General features: G+C 40.6%; 2 protein-coding genes across 2 annotated transcripts in view; both read left to right on the top strand.

Moving 5' to 3' along the window:
- The window catches only part of LOC121928465 (ras-related protein Rab-10-like), a 48684-nt gene extending 28953 nt beyond the window's left edge, over positions 1-19731 (top strand). Inside the window, exons 5-6 of the mRNA XM_042463229.1 lie at positions 14551-14652; positions 17768-19731. Coding sequence (XP_042319163.1) covers positions 14551-14652; positions 17768-17845 — 180 coding nt within the window. The 3' untranslated portion in view covers positions 17846-19731. The remainder of the gene's footprint in view (positions 1-14550; positions 14653-17767) is intronic.
- The window catches only part of LOC121928461 (opsin-5-like), an 896145-nt gene that overhangs the window by 472076 nt on the left and 400361 nt on the right, over positions 1-23708 (top strand). The window lies entirely within an intron of this gene.

The raw sequence follows: 23708 nt of genomic DNA, 5'->3' as shown, positions 1-23708 counted from the left end.
ATCATCATCATCATCATCATCATCATCATCATCATCATCATCATCATCATCGGCTGAATAATCTTGAAACATTTAAGAGTGACAAAGAGTTCAGTTTGTTGGTCTATAAAATACATAATATAAAATACAACACACCATTTAAAGAGTGATGAAAACCCTTTTATTATGTGGATGTTGTGATTGGCCATAAGGAAAATGCATTGTGAAAATTTTAAAACGTACAATATTTCCGTACTTATGAATCTGTCTATGGTACAAGACACAGATTTTACATGGTAAAGTAAGTACTGCACCTGGAATCTTTGAAGTGGCATATCCTAATAAAAGAGTTTTCCCTTTTTAAAAAAGAAGAATGCATTTTGTTAGTATATCTTGTGCCATCCCTTATACATCTGGAATGAATGAGTGTGTGTGTGTGTGTGTGTGTGACTTCTATTTGGTCTATACAGATAATACAAACATCCTGCAAAGGACAGGCAGACCGTATTCTGCTTTTCCTGAAAAATTATTTGTGATTAGGCAACTAAAAGCAATCAGGATGAATATTCACAAGGGGGCAGTATTGAGGTGTCACACTGCCTGACTTTCTGAGTATTTCAGTTCTTTTTTCAATTATACAGTTAAAGTAATTTTGGGATAACAGAATAAACCCATTGCTGCCTCCTCATTTATCTGCCTCCTTTCACAGTTTCCCCTGAAATCAGAATTGAACCTTTTATTCTTTTGTCACAACAGAAGAAATTCTGGTTCTTGCTTATTGATAAAAGTCTAGAATATACAACAATGTGATACTTTCTACTTGCTCCAATTTTGTAGTATTAGCAATACTAATGACTAACATTTTGTTGCTTATAGTATAGTATTAAGAGCTCATAGTAAGCAAAACCCTTGTATTCTTGCAGAAACCTAACTACTGAATTTGAATTCTGAGGAATCCTCATTCCTTCACTATGCTGCTAAAGGCAAAAATAAACTTCAGTATTACATAAGTCTGACTGCCACTACTTCTGCTGAGACTAACCTGCTCTTGCTTCGTGACATTTGCTACCAACAGAGAACTGCTTACGAATGGAATGGGCAGGATGAACTACCCCAGAAAAAGAAAAAAAAACTGCTAAGGAGGCTGTTGTAGTCCTATCCAGACTAGTATGATTTTAAATCATGATTGAAATCACTTAACAATACAGGTGAGATTGCATGACACAGAGCTTGACGTAAATAAGTGATATGCCATTGAATGATGTTCACTTGCTCCCACTAGCAGCCCATGCAGCTAAACATACCACTGAGCTGTGTGTGGTTCATTTTGTGACCTGGCAGTAGGAAGCATCTCTTTCCTCAACCAACCAGAGGGAAGAATACACTGTAGGCCCTGTACAAACAGGCCATTAAGCATGTACTGAGTATGTGCTAGGGTTGCTCGGGAGCATCCTTTTCAGACGCTCCCTAAACCTAGGACATACTCAGTATGTCAAAATGGTGGCGCCCTGTCTACTCTTTTCTTTCATTTTCATCTCTCTATCCCATCATTTTCAGAAGTCATGCACTGTTTTCCAGAGGAATATATGAAAATATGTCCATAAATTTCCAGGGCATTGGATCTTTCCCACCCAGCTGCAGATTACACTGAGAATAGGCAGTCAGGAGGATGCTACCCCTTTTGTAGAGGGAGAATATTATGGCAGTGGTATCCATGAGAGATTTCTTCAGCATCCCAGTTCATGTCATAATGTTAGCTGCTTGTGTCATACAGACATACTCTTTCTGTCAGTTTTAGTGAGAAATAGAAATTGCTACTATAGAAATAGTTGTGGAGTGCAGACAGTTGCTCTACATATATAGTCAATCATTGTTATTCATTTGAACTTCCTAAGGGATATGTATGAACATTGTTGTTCTGTTGAAAAGTCATAGTTTCTTCAAACACAACTTCTATCCTCTTTTCTCTGTTTTCTGATGGTACCTTTCGTAGCTTGCTGCTAGAGCTGGAAAGAGATAGGCTTCATTAAAACATAATGGGAAGCCATATGGTGTCAGAATGACCCTTAAAATAATGTGCTCCTCCTCTTTCTTCTTCCTTTTTCAGCCTCATAGAGGCTTTCACTTGTAAACTCAGCAGTTACCATAGTCTGTTTGATGTCTATACTTCAAGGACTTTGTTGTTAACTGCTATCAAGTAAACTTATGGTGAACCTATAAATGACAGACCTCCAAATCGCCCTGTCATCAACAGCCCTGTTTAAGTTTCAAATTTAGGGCTGTGTCTTCCTTGACTGAATCTATCCTGCAAAGCAGTCTTCCTTTTTTTTCCTACTGCTTTCCACCTTGCCAAGCATTATTGTCTTTTCTAGGGAGTTATGTATTTTCATAATATGTCCAAACTGCAGCAGACTTGGTGCCCCATTCATACTACAAAAATAATCCAGTATCAATCTGGGTTGAATCCTTGTTGTTGACACACATCCTGAATGTACTCAACACACTTTGTTGGGGGGGAGCTGACAAGACTCCCACTTAACCCATGATATTCAATACCATTCTCCCCCCCCCCCAAGTTTTCCTGAAGGAGCCGCCTCATTGGCAGTGTGAATAAGTTTCCGAATCAATTTGGATCACTCTGTATCATTGCTTCTTCTGGAAAGGAAGGGAGACTACACCATTTTAACCTGAAACGATGGCCTGTGTGAATAACACAGGTGTTACAATGACTTGAAGAGATTCATGAACCCAAAACAAAATGAGAACAACAAACCCAGTATGTACCAGCACGGCAATCCCCATCTCCTTGGGACTAAAAAATTAGTGTGAGTGCCCCCTCAGTTTAGTCATCTTGGCTTCGTGGGAGAGTTCGGACCTATTTATTTGTCCTGGCAGTCCAGGGCACCAACAAAATTCTGCTCCAGCAACACATCTCAAATGAGGCGATTCTCTAGTTGTCAGCATTCACAGCTTTCACAATCATACATGGAAATTGTAAATATAATGGCATGGACAACCCAGAATGTGATTTTCAATTATATATCTTTACACTTGATCATCTTGCTTAATTCTTTCATAGTTGCCCTTTCAAGTCCTAGTTCTTCTGATTGCTTGAGTGCAGTCTCCACTCTGATTAATGACTGAGCTAAGGGTAAAGGGAATTTTTGACTATGGCGTTTATCAGACGGGGTCTCTGCAGCTCAGATCTGGGGCTTCTGCGGATCGGGCGATTTGCATTCACGTGATAACGAGAATGTATTTTCATACCTGGTTGCTGTTCTGTTGCCCTTTTGAACTGAGGGGGTATCGAATCGAAGGAAGTCACGTGATGCGGATTCAGGCAAAGCGGAGTGAGTGCAAATTGTATTTCCACACTGGTGCATACCATGGGGAAATTCAACAATTCGAATTGGGACCCTTGCACATGCTCAGTGGGGCTCTGAAGGCATCCTGAACCTTTGAACTTCCAGGCTTAAGAAGGGAGCCTGGCTCCACTTTCATGAGAATGCTAGCCTCACGTCAATGACAGCTTCCCCTTTTTTCTTCCTCCCTTCTTGTTTCCCTTCCCTGGCAGCCAAATTCAATGGGTCCTCCATGTCAGAGCCCCGATCCAGTTCATCCACATCTATATCCCAGTGGTCCCCAAACTGTGCCCTTTAAAGGATCCTGGACTTCAGCTCCCAGAAGCCTCAGCCATGTTGGCCAATAGCCTGCAATTCTGGAAGCTGAAGTCCAAAAGCTCTTAAAGAGCTGTATCTATATCTATATATATATCTACATCCATCCTCCTGCCATTCAGGTTGCATCTACACTGGGGAGATAATCCAGTTTAACTCCAGTTTAACTGTCCTAGCTCAGTGCTATGGAATTATGGGAACTGTAGTGTCCAGAGATATTGAGCCTTCCCTGCCAGAGAGCTCTGGTGCCTCAGCAAACTAGTAACCTAAATTATTATTATTATTATTATTATTATTATTATTATTATTATTATTTTAAAATAATAAATTATTATTATTATTATTATTTTAAAAATAAAGTATTACTATTATGGGAGTTGGAGTTTGTTGTGGGCTCCTTGACTCGAGGCTATGGAATTCTGGGAGTTCCATCTCTCCCTCCATCCTCATGTTTCATTTCCTTCACATCTATTTCAAAAACATTAGTATACATCCTTAGAATAGATGTACATGTGGATGAAATGGATGGGGCTCTGACTCGGAGGATCCCTTTGAATTTGGCTACCAGGGATATGTGTGTGTGAGAGAGAGAGAGGGAGAGAGGGAGAAAGCGCTACTGCCCAGGCTGCTCTGCCAAAGTTGCATCAGGGAAGAGGGGGGAAGCAGAGAGAGAGCTCCAATGGAGCGCCGGTTGCCCTGAAAGCGAAAAGGGCCACTGGAAGAAAATGGGGCAAATTGCAACAGGGCATAATGGAAGATTTGCAACCTGGGGGTCTTGCGATGGTGTTCAGGATTGGGATTCCACACCAGACCAATTCGCAGTGAGATTGAACAGAGCCCCAACGCGAATCACGTCAATCCCCTTATTTAGCGAACTTGCCAAAACACGTCAAAATGAGGAACCAGTAAGGATTCAGTTCGGAAGACCCACGGAAGGGGCTCACATTTAAAGCTACCAGGTTAGAAAATACATTCTCGTTATCACATGAATGCGAATCACCCGATCTGCAGAAGCCCCGGATCTAAGCTGCAGAGACCCCGTCTGATAAACGCCTATCACAATGTCTTCAGTGTCTACTTTAGGGATATGTAAATAGTATGGTCACGTTTTCCTAATATTCAACTGTAAAGCTGCCTTTGCACTTTCTTCCATAACTTTCTTCAGTAGTTGTTTTCGTAATTTTCTGCTAGCAGTATGGTGCCATCTGCATATCTTAAATTGTTGGTGTTACTTTTTCCAATTTTCACACCTTCTTCCTCAGAGTCTAATCTAGCTTTGTATATGATCTGTTCAGCATAAATGTTAGGGTGATAAAATGCAGTTTTGCCTGACTGCCTTACCAAATGGAAACTATTCTGTTTCTTAATATTCTGTTCTACAGTGGCCTCTTGTCCTGAGTACAGATTATGCATTAAGAAAATCACCTCCTTGTTGCAGTGGAAAAGAAGTTCCTTTCCAGGAAACTTAGGTGGGGGAGGCAAAAGGCACCCTGAAATATCTTGAGTTTTAACCCTATGGGCTAAAACTGTGGGGGTGCCTATCAGACACCATGTCCTTGTAATAGTGTGCCTTCCCTTTTCAAAGGGTTCAAAAACAATGGATGTTTGTATATGCTTTCAAGTGGCCTGTTGACATATGGCATTCTAATGAATTTCACAGGGTTTTCTTAGGCAAGGAATACTATACTCCAAGTACCAATTGTTAATTGGTACTTGGAGTACCTGTTAAACGATTCTAAGAAAAGCAAAACGGAAGTAGTGGCAAAGTTCCTTTTCTCTGCTGTTAAAACACATAAGATTATGACCCAAACTAAATGAACAGCCTTATCTTTTATATTTCGAATACCCAAACAAATATACATTTTGGCCTTGTGTTTTACAGCTTAGTATTATCTAATGCATCTGTGAGTGCTTCTGTATATATACAAATGTACATATTACAAGTACGTCATGAATTTCTGTTTTATAGCCCCATTTTAATAAGCTTTATATGTTTTATGCGTTTTATACACATTTTGTTGTCTAATTGCCTGTTGGCTGAAATAAAGATTATATATACTATACTCAGAGGTGGTTTGCCATTGCTTTCCTCTGAAATATACCCTACAGGACTTGGTATTTCTTGGCGGTCTCCCATTGAAGTACTAATCAGGGCTGAACCTGCTGGTGCCTTCAGGGCTGTGTTGTGTGTCTTCAAGTTGTTCCCAATATATGGCAACCTCATGTTCTGAGGCAGGGGGTTGCCTTTTCCTTCCACTGAGACTGAGTGAGTCTGATTTGCTCAGGTAACCTCGTGGGTTTCCAAGTTTGAGAAGAGATCTGAACTCTGGTCTCCAGAGTCATAGACCAAGGGTAAAACCAATATACCACACTGGCTCACCTTCAGTGTATTTAGGCTTTTGGGGAAAGAAAAGGATCAGCCTGCATTGGATGGGGGATGTCTGTTACCAGTTCAGTCATTAAAATGTACATTCTCTCTCTCTTTCTCTGTGAATTGGAAACACTAGGAGTAGAATAATAGAAACACAGAGTTGGAAGAGACCCAGAGGGACATCCAGTCCAACCCCCCCTGCCATGTAGGAACACAGAATCAGAGCACCCTGACAGATGGCTGTCCATCTGTTTAAAAACCACCAAAGAAGGAGACTCCACCACCCTCTGAGGGGACGTGTTCCACTGTCGAACAGCTCTTACTGTCAGGAAATTCTTCCTAATATTAAGATGAAATCTCTTTTTGTTTTGTTTTGTTTTGTTGTTTTGTTTTGTTTTGTTTTGTTTTGGTGGTTTGAATCCACTGCTCTGTGTTCTATTCTCTGGAGCAGCAGAAAACAAGCTTGCTCCATCCTCAATATGGCACCCCTTGAAATATTTAAACAGAACTATCATACCTTCTCTTAATCTTCTCTTCTCCAGGCTAAACACACCCAGTTCCCTAAGCCTCTCTTCATAGGGCATGGTTTCCAGACTCTTCACTATTTTGGTCAACTTCCTCTGGACACACTCCAGCTTATCAAAATCCTTTTTGAATTGTGGTGCCTAGAACTAGACATAGTATTCTAGGTGAGGCCTAATGAAAGCAGACTATAGTGGCACTATTACTTCCCTTGATCTAGACAAGTAATATCCTTTGATACAAGATTTCATTTGTTTTTAATATGTCTCTCACTTCTGTCCCTGTGAATAACTATTTTATTGCATGGAAAGAGAAGTTCTGCAATCCAGCAGGCAGAAAGAGGCCTGACTGTGCTCTTACTATGCTTTTTGCAACGCATGCAAGATATGATAGCAGGGCAGGGCATTTCAGCAGCAGCTATAGAAGATGAGAATTGCAAGGCAATTAAGGTGTTGTGTGTGGAGTGTTTGTTTTTACTAATTTAGGCATTCCTTGCTAACTTAGTTTTTAAGTTTGTAAGCCAATACAGGTTGTGTATCCCTTAGCTGAAATGCTTGGGAGCAAAAGCATTTCTGAGTTGGAATTCTTATGGATTTTGGAATACAAGTACAGTGGGGCCTCTGCATACGCGGCCTTTTTATAAGCGGCTTTGAGCGTACGCGCTCAAGCTGCTGGGCGCGCGCGGGGCAGAAGGGGCGGCGCGTCCCATTCAGTTGAATGGACGCGCGCGCCTGTTGCGCCCCGTGCACGAGCCCCATTGTTTACAATGGGGCTCGAGCATAGGCGGAAATCATCATACGCGGCGGGATCCGGAACGGATAAATAATAATAAATACAAATTTTATTTATATACCGCCCTTCTATAAAACCAGGGCAGTGTACAACCTTCATAAAATACATAAAATTGCCATATACATAAACAAATACATTAAAAACATTCTAGCCAGCTTGCCACTGCTGACATAGAGGGGGGGGGAGAGAAGTTAGTCGGGGCCCGTATCAGGGAATGCTTGTTTAAACAAGAAGGTCTTCAGCCCCTTTTTGAACTGGGCCAGGGAGGTGGCCGAGCGGAGCTCAATGGGCAGGGAGTTCCAGAGGGTCGGGGCCGAGATGGTAAAAGTCCTCTTAGAAGTGGAGGCTAGTCTGGCCCCCGGAACCCTCAATAGCTGCTGCCCAGATGTTCTGAGAGTGCGGGGCGGATTGTATGGGGAGAGGCGGTCCTCAAGGTATCCTGGGCCCAAGCCATGTAGGGCTTTATAGATTATAACCAACACCTTGTATTGTGCCCGGAAGCAAATAGGCAGCCAGTGCAGATCTTTAAGCACTGGTGTTATGTGATTGGCTCTGGGTATGCCAGTAACCAGTCTGGCTGCCATATTCTGCACTAATTGTAGCTTCCGGGTGTGGTACAAGGGTTGCCCCATGTAGAGCGCATTGCAGAAGTCCAAACGAGAGGTTACCAGAGCGTGTACTACCATTTCAAGGTCCCTCTGGCCCAGGTAGGGACGCAGCTGGCGTATCAGCCGAAGCTGATAACAGGTGCTCCTGACCGTCGCATCCACCTGAGATGTAAGGTGGAGCAATGAATCAAGGAGCATCCCCAGACTGCATACCGAGTCCTTCACAGGAAGCGTGATCCCGTACAGGACAGGTGGAACCACCGCCATCCCTGGGCCAGAGGAACCTATCACGAGCACCTCCATTTTCTCTGGATTCAGACTGAGTCGGTTTTCCCTCATCCAGCCCATTACCGACTCCAGACAGGCCACGAGAGGAGAGATGCCATCCCCAGTCACTGCATCAGTCGGAGACATAGAGAAGACTATTTGGGTGTCATCAGCGTACTGATAACCCTGCGCCCCATGTCTCCGGATGATCTCTCCCAGCGGTTTCATGTAAATGTTGAAAAGCATGGGAGACAGAATGGCTCCTTGAGGGACCCCAGATGTAAGGGCCCTCTTGTCGGAGCACACGTCTCCCAGCTGCACCATCTGGAACCTCCCAGAGAGGTAGGATCAGAACCACTGGAGCGCAGTGCCTCCAATTCCCACCTCTGCCAGGTGCTCCAGAAGGATACCATGGTCTATGGTATCGAAAGCCGCTGAGATGTCCAAGAGCCCCGCGTATGGCGAGGTTCCACTGTAGTACAAATAGCATAGTATATACTGTACTCTATTTGCAAGGCTGGAAAGATGTGCAAATCCCATTTCACAAATCCTCACATCTCTCTCCAGCTGCATCTCTCGCCAGTCTTGCACCATGAAACCTGAAGTCAATGCAGGCAGCAACAGCAACAACCAGTATCCCAGCACTGACAGCAAAAGAAGCAGGGAAGAAGATGATGACAACATCTAGGGACCTTCTTTTGAGCTTGCCAGTTAGTTTCATTGTGGTGGAGAAGACAGGAAATGACTGCACCCGCAGTGTCTGTTGATGGTGATCTGGGATGGTACAACGTTAAAGAGAGAAGGCATGGGAGTTGAGTGCGAGGTTGGCTGGTTGCCAGACAGACAGACAGACAGACAGACAGACAAAGGTATCCCATGTCTTTTTCCACCCTTGCAAATAAAGGTCGATACTATGCCACTGATATATTCCAAAATCCAGAATATACCCAAATTGAAGCTTTGAAGCACCAACCTGTATATTGTTTTCAAGAAATGGTTGCAAGAGAAGCAGTTTTTGGTTCTCTTTTCTTGCTGTTTTGAATTACTTATAAAGGCAGCTGTATGTTTGAAAGACAGAAAATATATTTTGGTGGTAGCTTTTAGCAAAAAAGAAAAAAAAGGGGGGGGGCCTAACAAATACTCAAAATATGCTTTCCAATTCATGGTAACAAATTGCTGTGTATGTTTAGGTATCATAGAATACTCTTCTGTACCCACAAGCACTCCCATAGAAATGGGGCATTTTTATACCACATTTTTGAAAATCCCTATGGTTGAGAAAATATTCCAAAAATCACTCTTTTAAAGGTCTTTTTAAGATTTGCCTGGATGAAACCTAATTAAAAATACAAAATGTTTTGACATATGATGTGTGGGTGGTAGAACTCTTAAAAGGCTAGACAAAAATGTTGTTTTTCAGCCAGAATACCAAGGCAACATTTTCTAGATTTAAAAATATATTTAGTTACTCATTTCCTTTCCTTGATGTAATAATTTATCCTCATACATGTCTCATATGTTTTCTCTTTGGTTTTTTTTTAAATATTTGTTATTAATTACATCTTTATTAACCTTTATGTGTTCTTTATGTTTGACAATATTTATTTCAGTTTGATCATTTATTTTGGGTTCAAGAATTGTTTTTGCTTAGTTAAAGGACCAACCCTTGGAATATAGCTCACATATTTAAGAAACATAAAATTCATTATAACATTATAAAAAAAGCACAATCTATATAAAAATATTATAACAGCAATAAAACAACAGAAAACAGTCTAAGAAAAAAAATCACAGATCAGAAGACAAGAAGCAGTGAAATGTAGAACATTTAAAATATCAAAAGCACTTGGAAACAAAATAATCTTCAGTACCTGTTTTAAAACATCAGTGTAGTAAGATGTAACTGCCTGGAGATGTACATATGCATGGGGTCACCACTTAAAAGGTCCTGTATCTAGTGCCCACTAATCTAATAAGTTTGCTCTTCGACTCCAGACCATTCTTAGAGAATGTGAAAATAATGTTTTTAATATAAAATTTTAATACAATAAAGACGTTAAAAACACTGATAAAATAATGGCAGGGAAAATGACAGAACATCAAAATGGGTATTATCTATTATTATTATTATTATTATTATTATTATTATTATTATTATAGTTTATTTCTATAGTGCTGTAAATGTACACAGCACTGTACATACAAATGATCAAATCAATAAAAATAAAACCTGCCAATGGCGTACAACCTACAAAATATGTATAAAACAATAGTATAAAACCATTTAGTGCCCCTGATTTATACAGGCAGCAATCACAGTGGGCTCTTAGTATCTACTGAGGTTTGGTTCCAGGACCACCCATGAATCCATGGATGCTCAAGTTCCATTAAATATAATGGCATAGTAAAATAGTGTACCTTATATAAAAGAGGAAATTCAATGTTTGCTGTTTGAAATTTATGTATTTTTGAAATACACTTGTCCCTACATATTTGCGGCATTGACTTTTGCGGATTTTATTATTCACAGGTTTTATTAATATGTTCTCTCTAGGAATATCTAGGTCTTCCAATGCTACTCTATAGTAAACTTTAACCAAAAGTCACATTGAAGGACCTAGGGATTCCTAGAGACAACACCCCACTAGGCATTTGTAGTTCCTCCAGTGCAATTCTATGGTCAATGTCTGACATATGTTGACCACAAAGTTGCACTGGATGACCTAGAGATTCCTAGAGAGGTGTTCTCTCAGGTAAAAACATAGTGTTTTGTTATTTGCAGCTTTTCCACATTCACAGGGGTCCTGTGCCCCTAACCCCAGCAAATGTGGAGGGACGCGTGTATACAAGCTGTGGATCATTGAATCTGTGGATAAAAATCTGTGGATATAGACGGCTCACTGTATTTTATTTTTCAATATATTTTATGCAAATACAGTATTCATATATACACTAAAAACATTCAAAAACCTGCAGATGTCAATCACCAACTTAAAAGAGATGTGCACTCTTTTCTGTTATGTAGGAAACCACATAGACTATTTTCCATATTTCACATAAAAAGGAATGGGGTAGATCTAACTTTGCATCAATAGCCACAGCAGAACCTCCTTCCCTTCATCTCCGCTGTTCTCCCAACTACCTTAAAATTGTCTCTGAAGAGTTTCCCAGCCCTTAAGAAATGGCTCTGGGGACACACAAGTTACCCCTTCCCATTTCTGCTGCTCCACCAACAGGGATCCGGCATAGGATACAGCCAATGCCTCTAGAACAATGCCTGTTAGAGCATAAGTGTACACTAAATAAGCACGTGTCTGAATTTTCTGAACATTTTATTTAGGAAAATTATTTTAGTTGAATATTATTTTTCTCTCATACACAAATATATGTGCACTTTCATATTGGTCATTTCTTTTTAATTTAGTTCATTATAGTGTTATTTCCCTAACTTCAGTACAATCTATGTATGTTATGCCATCCTGGCTTAATCTACAAATAATCTTTTTTCATATAAAATACAGAGTGGTGGATATGTCTAACAAATGCTTGCCTTCCAGTGTTCTAAATTTCACCAAAACTTCACTGTCCACATTTTGTTTTGCCCACATATCCTCGTATTTCTCTTCTTTCTTACCAATACTACCACCATTGCTTTTTCCTCTGTTCATATTCAGAAATGTAGACTTGTACACTCTTGATTGTCTTGTAACATTTTTCATAATTAGTCAGGCTTTTGCAAAAGCTAACCAATGGCACCTAACATTTTCAAACTACAGTCCCTGTTGGTTGAATGTAGGAGTGTGAAAATCTGTCTTAACTTCACTGAGTTTTTTGAAGTTCCATTTTCATTTTCTTCCCATACTTGTTTCGTTTCAGGTTGTGAGACTTCATGTTTTCTTCCTACAGTGAAATTTGCACAACATTATATTCAATTTTCAATTATGTTTATTTTTGTCCTTCATATTTTAAGCCATGTACTGTTTTTCTCCCTATTTTCCCCCTTGGAAATGCCCTGTAAACATAGCAAGTGTGTGAATGCTTGATGTGAGGAGTGCATTCTCACACAACTATAAGAGGTGTAAAAATACTACTTTGGCAAGACTAAGGACGTTTCTTACCACCCCTAGATTGCTCACTTTGGTCAAATTCTGCTGAAGTTCTTTCTTTTCTCCTAGTCCATATGTATTGGTGCTGAGTGGAAAGCAGTTCATTTAGTATAGCACCCTCTCCACTAACCGTATTTCATATTCTCAAGTTGCTGTACAGCCCTTACATGCCGTTATCTACATGGTGCACAGCCCAACAAGTCATACTCACCACAAAAAGAAAAACTTTGTTTTTGCTGCATACCATGTCAACACAGACCCACTCCTGTCCCTTTCTCTTAATAGCTTTGTTAAAGCCTAGTGTGCCAAGTTCTTTAAACAGTCTTGTTGCACTGTTCAGACACCAGTTTTTGTCTTCACTGATTTCCCTCACCAGCCTCCGGTGCCTCCTGAAGAAGATCCCTTTTGTCTGCTTTAAGGCAATGCTAGTCCTGCATGGAAGCAAAGGGGAGTTAGCACTGAAGCCTCTGTTTGCCTGGGATTTTAGAAATCTGCCTAATGTGATTCATTAAAAATTTGTTTCTCCTTGGCTTACTCCTATTGGCAAGAAGAATTCAGTCCTTTTCAATTGTTCCATGTAATCAACTGTAGAAACCAGAGAAAACCAATAATTACAGGTGCTGAAAATAGCTATAAATTCTATGCCTTCCCCCACACTAACCTGGAGGGAAGAATTCAGTAGAAATGATGACAATTGCTATTCAAAAAACCATACAGGTTTTTTTTTGTTCTTCCTTAGTTTTCTTTTGTCCTTCTTGCTTCTTTTTGCCGCATGTTTGAATGCATGCCTGAGAAATCTCACTTCAGACGCACTCCCCCAAGTGTTTTTAAAGCTTTGTGTAGCTCATAATTTGGTGATAACTTGCCTATTAAACAAATATTCACTTGTTTTATTATTCACTATGACTGAATTGAAATTGTTGTGCTTACACTCAGTTTTAAATGTCTGCCAGTTTTGAATGAAAAGAAAAATGATGTACTCAAATGGGGAGTCTGAATTTTCTGAAAATTTCCATAGCATGTGTTTTTGCATGGGGACAGATAAAAGTTCAATCCCAATGGACCCTACTGCAATGCAAGATTCCCAACAAGTATCGCAGTATTCCAGTTGTTAGATCTATATGTGATTATAATCCATGTTGGAAATGCACGGTTGAAAAAAATGGCAGCCATTTTGTTTTATTTTGTCTAACGGATGAAAATGTTGGAAAAGTACTATGTGTGGTTTTAAAACCCATAAAAATAAGGAATAAATTCAGATTTTTTCTTTTAATATATTACTGAGGAACGTGGGAAGCCATTTTATTCCAGACCACATTACTTGCCTATCCAATTCTGTATTATCTATGCTGACTGCTAGCAGTTCTCCAGTCTGGCACAGGTTCTTTACATCACCTCTGGGGTTCATTCATTCTACATAGTTATAGGAGTATGTTGCCACTTCAGCAGTCATGGCTGCACCCTGTGGAATCTTAGGGTTTGTAGTCTGGTGAGGCACTAGAGCTCTTTGGATGAGAGGGAGCTCCCCTCCCTAAATGGCAAATACTAGAATTCTATAGGATAGAAGAACAGTTAAAGTGGAATTATAGTACTATAACTGTGTATTATGTTAATAGACTGGGAAAAGGATTGAGCCAAAATCTTTCACATGCAAAGCATGTGTTCCACCCAGAGCTTGCAAAAGGTTTTTTTTAAAACTAGAATTCCCAGAATCCTCAACAGGCATAGCTATTGGGTCTGGTTCTGCTGGTTCTTCCTCAAATATGTTGCTTTTTTAAACAACAGTTTTAAATGTAGAGCATTTGCTAGCAGTATTCCATAATCAAGTCAGTTTAAAGAGTGACAGCTTATATGTAATGTTGGCTGGAAATGAACTAGGTTAAGAGGGAAACATGTGATTTATGTTAAATACATTAACTCGAATTCCCAAGAAACTGAAAATGAATGTTTTGAAGAACCATCTACATATGCAGTTTCATCCATTGGTTAGATGTTTTCACTCATAAACTCAAGTGGGGAAAGGAAAGATATTTGTAATTTAGAAACATTATGGTGAGAGAGCTTCATCACAGCACTTAAACTTTGTTCCACAGCTTTCACTGTGTGAAATAATGAGTATATAAGCCTCTCTTAAAATTAAATTTTGGTATAAAATTCAGTCTATTATTAATACAGGTAGTGTTGGAATACATAGTTTCATATTTCCTTTTGTTGTTGTTGTTTTCCAGCTTGCTTGGGAGTATGGAATACCCTTTTTTGAGACAAGTGCAAAGGATAATATAAACATTGACAATGCCTTTTCAGTACTAGCTGAAGAAATATTGAACAAGGTAAGCTCACCATAAAAAGCAACATCTTTCCCTTAGATCAAATCATGTGAATTGAGATAAATGGTCCAGAAATCTCGATGGCAGGGGTGAGGAATGCCTGCCCTTCACCTGTTTGGGACTTCGGTTTCCACAAGCTGTCAGCCAGTGTATCTGAGGAAAGAATGTGAAAGTTGTAATTGTAGGTTCTGAGAGCCTAGTTACCCACCTATCTGTAAAAGTGGGAGAAATGCTAACCTCATTGTCATCACTGTCCTTGCAGGGATTGTCGGGAACTATGGGTAACTTGAAAATAGGGTTACTACAGTGCATTCAGTGTGTGGCTTCTCCTGAAGATATGTTTGAAAATATACAGTCGTGACAATAGCCCCATAATTGCAAATGAGAATATGAAGAGGTTATGCTGCCCTGAGTCTAACTTAGGACATCATTACTAATAGCTACAACTGGCATGCAAATGTGAATTATATTGATAATTACACAATAAGTAACATCAGCCCCTTTTTCACTTTGCTTATTCTCTGAGCTCATATATGCTAAAAGCATAATGATCAGGTACTAGGTGAGAATGGCTTCAGTTGACAAAAACTGAGTATTGCAGGCAAAAATGAGTTCTGACTTTGACAAAAATTAAGAAGGTACCAAAAAGTAAGGAGGCTCTGAAGGTTGATTTAGAGCACAGTATGGTCCAAACAGCATTTTGGAACTTAATAATGATTTTTCACCTGAGGAAAGAATGTCAGGGGCTGAGGGCTTTTGAGAGGCTCAGGGGGAATTGCAGCCTGCAAAGGGTTATAGGGCAGGAATTGCACTTTCCGCACCCATTTCATTGCATAAAGACAGCTGTATTATGCAGCACATGGCTTCTAATGTTTAGATATAGCTTAACTTTGCCTTTATGTGCCTTTGATTTTAGGAACCCTATGCTTTAGTGACAATTTGTGTCAATAAACATGTTAAGATCATTTTCTTGCTTAATATCTGTTTTGACAAGATCCAGAATACTGAATTAGCATCAGCATTTGGAAGAGACAGTGAGCTGTCTGACTCATTTTACAGGCTTTCATGTTGTTCTGAAACTGATTTGCATTTACTTTGTGTTGTCATTGAATTATACTTCTTAACCATAAGGTAATAGAATTTTGCGTGTGTGTGTGCATGCACGCCAAAATACTAGTGATGAAAAATCTACTAACACTAATTTGTAGTCGGTTAAAATTTTACTTCACACAGCATAATATTTATGGGACTTGATTCCCCAAAGTATGATGGCAGTAGCTAGTTTAGGAGAGGAAGTTATACTAATTCATGAGGTATAGGTATATCAGTAGCTATTAGCCATGCTTGTTATATAAAATGGGAGTTCCTGAGGAACAAAAGTAGGAAATTGCTGTTGCCCTCATAGCCTGTCTGTGGGATACCCAGAGATATTTTGTTGAGCGCTTTGGGGGAAAGAATGACAGATCAGATTGGACTTTTAGTATGATAGAACAGATTTATTTTTCTTCTGTTCATAGCACTGAGAATAGTTCAGTATAGGGCTAGAGTTGAAAGAGGCATGCTTAATCCATTCTTGATCAAAGCTTTATTTGATGGCTTTGACCAGGACTTTTCTTTGGCTAGTTTCAAGACAGGACATAATGGAGGTCTAGTTCAGCCACAGGCAAGCAAGGAGCAGAAGGCCAATAGACATGGCCACAAATGGGCAGAAAACAGACAGATCAGCTAAACAGGGATCAAGGTGCCCGAACCAAATCTGGAGACATTATGTGAAATATCAATCAGGAAGTGGGGGAAAAACAGGAGAGCAGGCACACCCAAGTCTAAACAGCTTAAACTGATGATCTGGTTGGGCTACAAGCTCTGGTGTGTTCTGACTGGCCTGGAGAGTCACGCGACAGTATTCATATAGGAAAACTCCATGACCTTCAGATGGGAACTGTAGCCTAAAGCATTCCTGTTTTTTTTATGGCCTAACGTTCTTCAGCTCATAAGGATCTGCAGGTCCTAGAGGCACTGCTGGAAGCACTAGTTATAGACCAGGGGTAGGCAACCTGCGGCCCGCGGGCCGGATGCGGCCCGGCGAGGCCTTGGGACCGGCCCCAGCCCGGTCCTGCCGCCGATTGCTGCCGGGGCCTTTAGCCTCTCGTGCACAGGGGCAAGGGGGGCAATTGTCTATAGATGCCTCAGAAACATGCATTTATATTAACATTTTTTTAAAAAAATCATTTTTTTGCGTGTCCTCCACTTTTTTTAAAAAAAGTATTCACCATTTGAAAATGTTGTCCTACATTTGTCCCGGTTTATTTATTTATTTAATTTTTTTAATTATTTAATTATTATTTTTTTTTGGCTTCAGCCCCCCAGTTGTCTGAGGGACAGCAACCCGGCCCCCGGCTCAAAAAGGTTGCCTACCCCTGTTATAGACCCTCATTGGCACCTTAGATTTTTATAGTAAAAGGAGCTCTGTGACAGGGTTGCTAGGCAAATATATTGATGTTGTTTTACTGTTATACTTTTGCATTATCGGGAATTATTATTTTTTATTATTTTATTTATTTATATCCCACCTTACTCCTGGCACAGGGGCTCGGCAGCTGAGTTCTGGTAAACCCCGGGTATACATTGAAAGCTGGACATTCCCGTGGCCCATAATGATGGTTGAGCATTAGCAGAACCAGCCACCTTTTACAGTTAGAGTGAGAACCACAAAGTTCTCCAGATGTGCTTGCATTGCAAGTTCCAGCAGCTCCAGCCAGCACAGCCAGTGGGGAGGAATGCTGGGAGTTGTGGTTCTAGCAAGATATGGAGGGCTGCATGATTCCCACACTATGGCCTGTTACAGACAGGCCAAAATAAAGCTGCTTCGAGTCACTTTGGAGGTATGGTATTTCAATGATGCATGAATCCTAAGAGTCCAAAAGCTGCACCAAAGCTGCACTCCAGTCCTTAGGACTGGAGCGTGGCTTTGGTGCGGCTTTTGGACTCTTAGGACACATGCATCATTGAAATACCATACCTCCAAAGTGACTCGAAGCTGCATTATTTTGGCCTGTCTGTAACAGGCCCAAGTTTCTAGTTTAACAGGATTTAATTCTGTGCTTTGCTTTGTTTTCAGAGTTCCTGTGTATTGCTTGACGTGGATGTGGTGGACCTCACTGAGAAAGCACAGAAGAGAGCCTGCTGCAGACTGTGATTGGCAGCTATGTTTGTGTTACCTGTTTTGCACTTTACAAGTCTGAACTTTTGATAGATATAGGATGAATGGATGATAGATAGATAGATAGATAGATAGATAGATAGATAGATAGATAATCCTAAATGGGAAAAAGTGCAGCCCTGTAACTTCCAGCATTCCTTGCAATTGGTAATGCTTCCTAGGGCTTTGGGGAGCTGCAATCTAACAGCATCTGGAGAATTACACTTTGCCTACCCATGCCCCAAATCTAATTGTTGGTCATAATTAGAGTGGGCTCACTGGAAACTATGTAAGTATTGACTGAACAAGTTTTTGTTGAGTCAGTACATTTACTCTAGCTGGGACTAACCGAGCCAGTATATTCACTTGTCTGATATTTATCAAGCAACTGGTATTTTATCTACCGTACTGCCTGTTACAGATGTTTAAAATACATATGACTTGCCCTTAAGGTAGTGACTGTAAAGTCTATTTAGTTGCAAGCAAAAGAAGTATGATGATGTTGGCCACTACAGGGTTGTTTATACCATAAACTCATAAGAAGGAAAGGTGAATTTAATAGTGCAACAGGGATCTGAAAATAGTTCATGTAACAGTATACTGGGCAATTTATGACATTACAAGCAGCAAATGTGGCCTCTGCTAAAATAGCTCACAATCCAAAAACAATGCAAATTGATACGGGTAGAAGAGAAGAAAAGGGAACTGTCCTTTCAAAACTCAACAGCTATCACAGAGAGCATTTTTAAAATGAAATTTTTTACATACAGCAAAATTATTTGCAACAGTCTTCCTTAGAGAGAACTGTTTCCAAGTGGCAAATAGGCAATGTTATTTTTAAATGCCTCCCTTTTCAGGGAATTAGCAGACCAGGGAGACAGCTAGGACAGCAACAGCCCTTTCATCTGACTATCTATTAGGCCTAAATCCATTTCCAGAGTAAAATACACATGATAGCCATATTTTCATATCTGAAGGATTGGCATGTGGAAAAATGGAGCAAACATGCTGTCTGCTGTTTCAGATGATAGGTCCTGAACTAATGGATTCAAATTACCAGGGAATAATAGAATCATAGAGTTGGATGATTCTGATTAAACATTTGGAATAATTTTAGGGAGGTGGGGGTTCCTCTTTCCACTGAGCTTTAAAAGAAAAGAAAACAAATGGAGGTAGGCTCATTTTAAGAGTATTTAGCTATATCATACTGGCAGGGGAGTAGATTATATGGCCCTCGGGGCTGATTTACTCTAAATTTCCATAGATTCAGTGGGTCTATTTTAGATGGGAATACTTTGAATTCAGGTCTTCCCATGTGCAGGGAGCTTTTTAAGTACAGTCTGACATGATACAATTGAGGAAGGGTAATCTGGCATAAAGTTCGAATAAATGCATAGCTTACTTGCAAATCAATGTATTTGCAAGCCATTTGATGATGTTTAGATATGTTTCTAGATGCCCTATTCTGATTTTTTTTATCTCTGCATGTATTGACATGCATGTATTTTCGGTTAATCATCTCACCAATTCTAATGTGAAGAAAATACTGGTTTGGACCCAGACTTAGACTTATCTGCATTGATTTCAGTGGGAATTAACTCAGTTTAAGTTAGATTGCATTTGGATCAAACTTTTTCTTTTCTTTTTTGAAATCTCAGTATTCAGATAAACAGAGTTAAGGCTGCAGTTCTTTCTCCATTTGCTTAGGAATGAGCCCCATAGAGCTTAGTGCAATTTCTGAGTATACCTGTAGGATGCCATTGTAAATATTTAGAATTCTTTGAAGAAGTTTTACAAATTTCGCAAATTGTAACGAAGATATCAATTTTGTATTTGCTTATTTTGTCACAGTTGATTTTATTAAAATACTTTTGTTACATTTACATACTACTTTAAAAGATTTATCATTTTATAAATTTCTACAATCTTTAGTACAGATAATGATCAGAGGAGGGAAGGAAGGGGACATCTATGGGTCTTACTGACATGCCTACTGGTTTTGACAGCCAAGAGCAGTGTCTGAAGTCCAACCTGAGTTTCAACTAGAGCTTGGACAATATTCTTCTGAACACTAATTAATTCTTCATCTTCTCATGTGTTTCTGATACATGTTAGCCAATATGAGAATACTTTCCTTGTTAGTTACTTCCTTTGTTAGCATGTAGTGCTGGAGAAGAGTTCTATGGATACTGTGGACTGTTAAAAAAAAGACAAACAGATAGGTCCTAGAGAAAGTCAAGACTGAACTCTATCTAGATGCCAAGATGACTAAAGTGAGGCTGTTGTACTTTGGCCATATCGTGAGAAGACATGACTAGAAAGATAATAATGCTTGGAAAGGAAGTAGGAAAAGAGAAAGACTGCATTCCAGATGGATAGACCTAGGGGCTGTGCAGACTGGCTGGCCTGGGGCACAGTCAGGGTGTGACATCCACATGGTGCATGCCCCAACTCCACCCCAGGTTGGTGTGGCACAGTGTGCCCCACCACACAGCGGGCAACATCACAGAGCTCCTCTGGTGCTGCATCCAGATGACACAGCACCAAAGAAGATCCAAAAAGCTGTGGCGCTGGCAGCTATGGAGCCCTTTCCACGGCTTATTGTGGCTCCTTTTTGCACCACAGAAAGGGCAGATCAAGGCCACAATGTGTGATTGCCGCAGCCCCGATCTGGAGAAGAGAGGTGGCTGCAGGCCACCTCTTAGAGGGTATCTGTACAGCCTCTTAATCAAGAAAGCTACAGCCCTGAGTCTGCAAGACTTGGAAAGGGCAGTGGAGGATAGGATGGCTTTGATGTTTCTCTTTCATAGGACTGCCGCAAGTCAAAGTTGACTTGGTGACACTTAACAACAACAACAATTGAAGTTTCACTGAAAAAAAAGTCTCAGAACTGGAAGCAAAACAGAATTTGCTAATGAGCTAGCTGTTTCATTAAAACCATGCTACCATTTTTTCAAATGCAGAATTTAAATTAGACCAGTGCATTAAACCTGTTGCAAGTTTTATTTACAACTAGTTTTTAAAGGGCAAAAATGCCCTTTGAGAAGTAAGGTGCTTCATAAATGTACTATGGTGCTCTGAATATTTTCTAAATTAGGATTTTTACTGTAGGTTGTGGTTGAAATAAAATATGAAACTCAAGCTTTGTAACTCTATATCTTGATCAGCACAGAAAAGCAAAATACTAGTCCTGCTTCTTTAGTGAAAGTGATCTCTCCTGCCACCACTAACCAATCCAATCTAGTATAAAATCATGTACAGCCGCCAGACTAAAACACAAATTTAAAGAGTCGCAAAAGAAAAAGAAAAAGGTAGCTCTTTAGATAAAAGATTTAGTTACATAATCTTCCACTTTGAAAACTAAGATACTTTTGGCATGTCTATAGTGCTCATTTCCCTCTAACCTGCTCAGATATTATTGGATCCTTCAAAAAGCTAAAGCATGAGAAAATAAATTGATGAGTATAAAAAAGCCCACCCCAACTTCTCTTCCCTTTTATCAAGGTAGCAAAAAGGCTCCAGGCACTTACATGACTCATTGCTAAGCTCAGGTGATCAGGCGGCATTTATGACGCAAGTCATTTTCTTTCAACTACTTTTTGCTTGGAGGTAATCACACAGCCTCCCTGGATGAGGAAGAAAATTGTTGCAGTTGGTACAAAAAAAGTTGTTTTGCAACCAAGAAGATGGCTTTACTGATACAAAAATAACAGATATTTTGAAACATTTTATGATATTCACAGAATTTGGCGAGGAGGGGGCAGAGTGTCAGTCGACAGCATGAGCTGAATCAAGAATTACTTCCTACCTATCCTGTGTTTTCAATAACTGAACCAATTATCACTATTAGAGCCAATTCCTGTTTAACATTATCCTTTACAGAGAAAATGGTAATGAGAAATATCACAGTGAATGCTAACCCAATGTAGATGACGTGTGGTGCCATGCGGACGCTGCACAGCGGTTATGTCACAACGGCAGTGCCTGTGTACACGGGATGGCGCCATTAGTACACTGACACTCCATACTAGGGTTAGGGACCATGCGGTTGGTGCAGTGCCTAACCCTAGTATCGCCGCTGCCACGCCCCTTTTTGCTTGCCTGTCTCGAGCCTTATTAACAGCTGCTGGAATCCATGTAGTCTTTCCTTATCTCTTCAATAATTTTCAACGGATGGCAGTATATCCTCAGTGTCTGCCATTTCCTGCTAGGGAGTAAGCCCCTCACTGGCTCAACCCCCAGCTCTCCAGAGTGACCAGCAGCAGCAGCAGCTGTAAATTCCTGGAAATCTGACTCTTCTCTGTCTGCATCTTCTAACTCAGGTGGATAGGTGGGACAGTTCAACAACAGAGTCCCTTGCATGCAGAATATCTCATATTTGATACCTGGTTTCTCTAAATAAGACCGCAAAAATGTCGTTTCTGGAATGCTGAAAAACTGTTGGCAATCACTGTCAACAACACTAGGCAGGGCTGGATTACCAGTGGTTGAATTAGAGCAATTGTTCCAGGCCCCTCATAGCCTAGGGAGTTTCTAGATGTTCCACATTTTATGTGCTACTTGAATACCTGAGTAAGAATGTATAGGCTCAAGCTGTTAGTTTCACTGAAGCTGCAGAGGAGAAAATGACACTTTTAGTGCCGCCCTTGATTGTGGCCTAAATGAATATATTACCATTCCAAGAAAAGGTCACACAAATGCAAATAGGCTGTCTATGGGCCCGTACAGACAGGCCAAAATTAAGCTGCTTCAGGTCACTTTGGAGGTATGCTGTTCAAATGATGCGTAAGAGTCTGGAAGCCACACCAAAGCCACACTCCAGTCCTAAGAAGTCCTAAGGAGTCCTAAGGACTGGAGCGTGGCTTTGGAGTGGCTTCCAGACTCTTAGGACACATGTATCATTTAAACAGCATACACCCAAAATGACCTGAAGCAGTTTTATTTTGGCCTTTCTGTATGGGGCCTATGTCTCTGGGATTGCTCCAGGGTTGCAGCCACCTTCTTCTGACCTTGGTATGAGACAAGATGGATGCATGTTCTGAGCCAGCCAAAGGCAATTCCCCATGTTCTGAATAAAGAAACATAATTCTAGGCTGTTATATAAGGTAGGGAGCATAGCTTAATAGCAGAGCATTTGCTTTGCACATAGCAGATCCTAGGTTCTATTCTTGACATTTCCAGGTGGACTTGGGAGATGCCTTCTTCTGAAACCCAGTGAGAGACTTTGGTGAGTTACAGACCGCCACTTTGCGGCGGTCTGCCGCCGCCACCGCTTGCTCCGTGTGGGAGCCGCAGCAGCCACACCACGTGGCTCCCGCACAGACCAAAAAAGAAGCTCCAAAATGGAGCTTCTTTAAGTGGCGCCTCTATGACGTCGCGAGGCGCCAGGGGCGGACTTGCGACGTCATAGACGCTGCGACACGTGCGGACGCACAGCGTCCGATACATAAATATGGCAGCGGCCATGTGGAACGGCCGCCGCCATATTGTACGTACAGAATACGTACTAGGGTTAAGGGGGTGTGGAAGCACCGCCCCTTCCTAACCCTAGTATGTATTCATTATGTACTAAATGGCGGTGTGTAACCCGCCTTTGTTGTTGTTAATTGCCCTCAAGTTGATCCTGACTCTTGGCAACCTTATGGATGAGACATCTCCAAGACTCCCTGTTTGCCACTGCTCTGCTTAGGTCCTATAAATTTATATCCATGACCTCCTTATTAGAGTCCATACTAGTGACCAAATATAAAGCCATTTCCAATGAGATAGCAATGGTGGCTTGTTACAGGACCTTAAAGATTAATACGTTTATTGTATCATGCCCTTTGAGGACTACAGACTGGTTCAACAGATAATAATA

Source organism: Sceloporus undulatus, chromosome 4, assembly GCF_019175285.1.
Source record: "Sceloporus undulatus isolate JIND9_A2432 ecotype Alabama chromosome 4, SceUnd_v1.1, whole genome shotgun sequence".
In the NCBI taxonomy this organism is placed as follows: domain Eukaryota; kingdom Metazoa; phylum Chordata; class Lepidosauria; order Squamata; family Phrynosomatidae; genus Sceloporus; species Sceloporus undulatus.
Note: the sequence above shows the minus strand (reverse complement) of the source record. Positions and strands in the feature narration are given on the sequence as shown.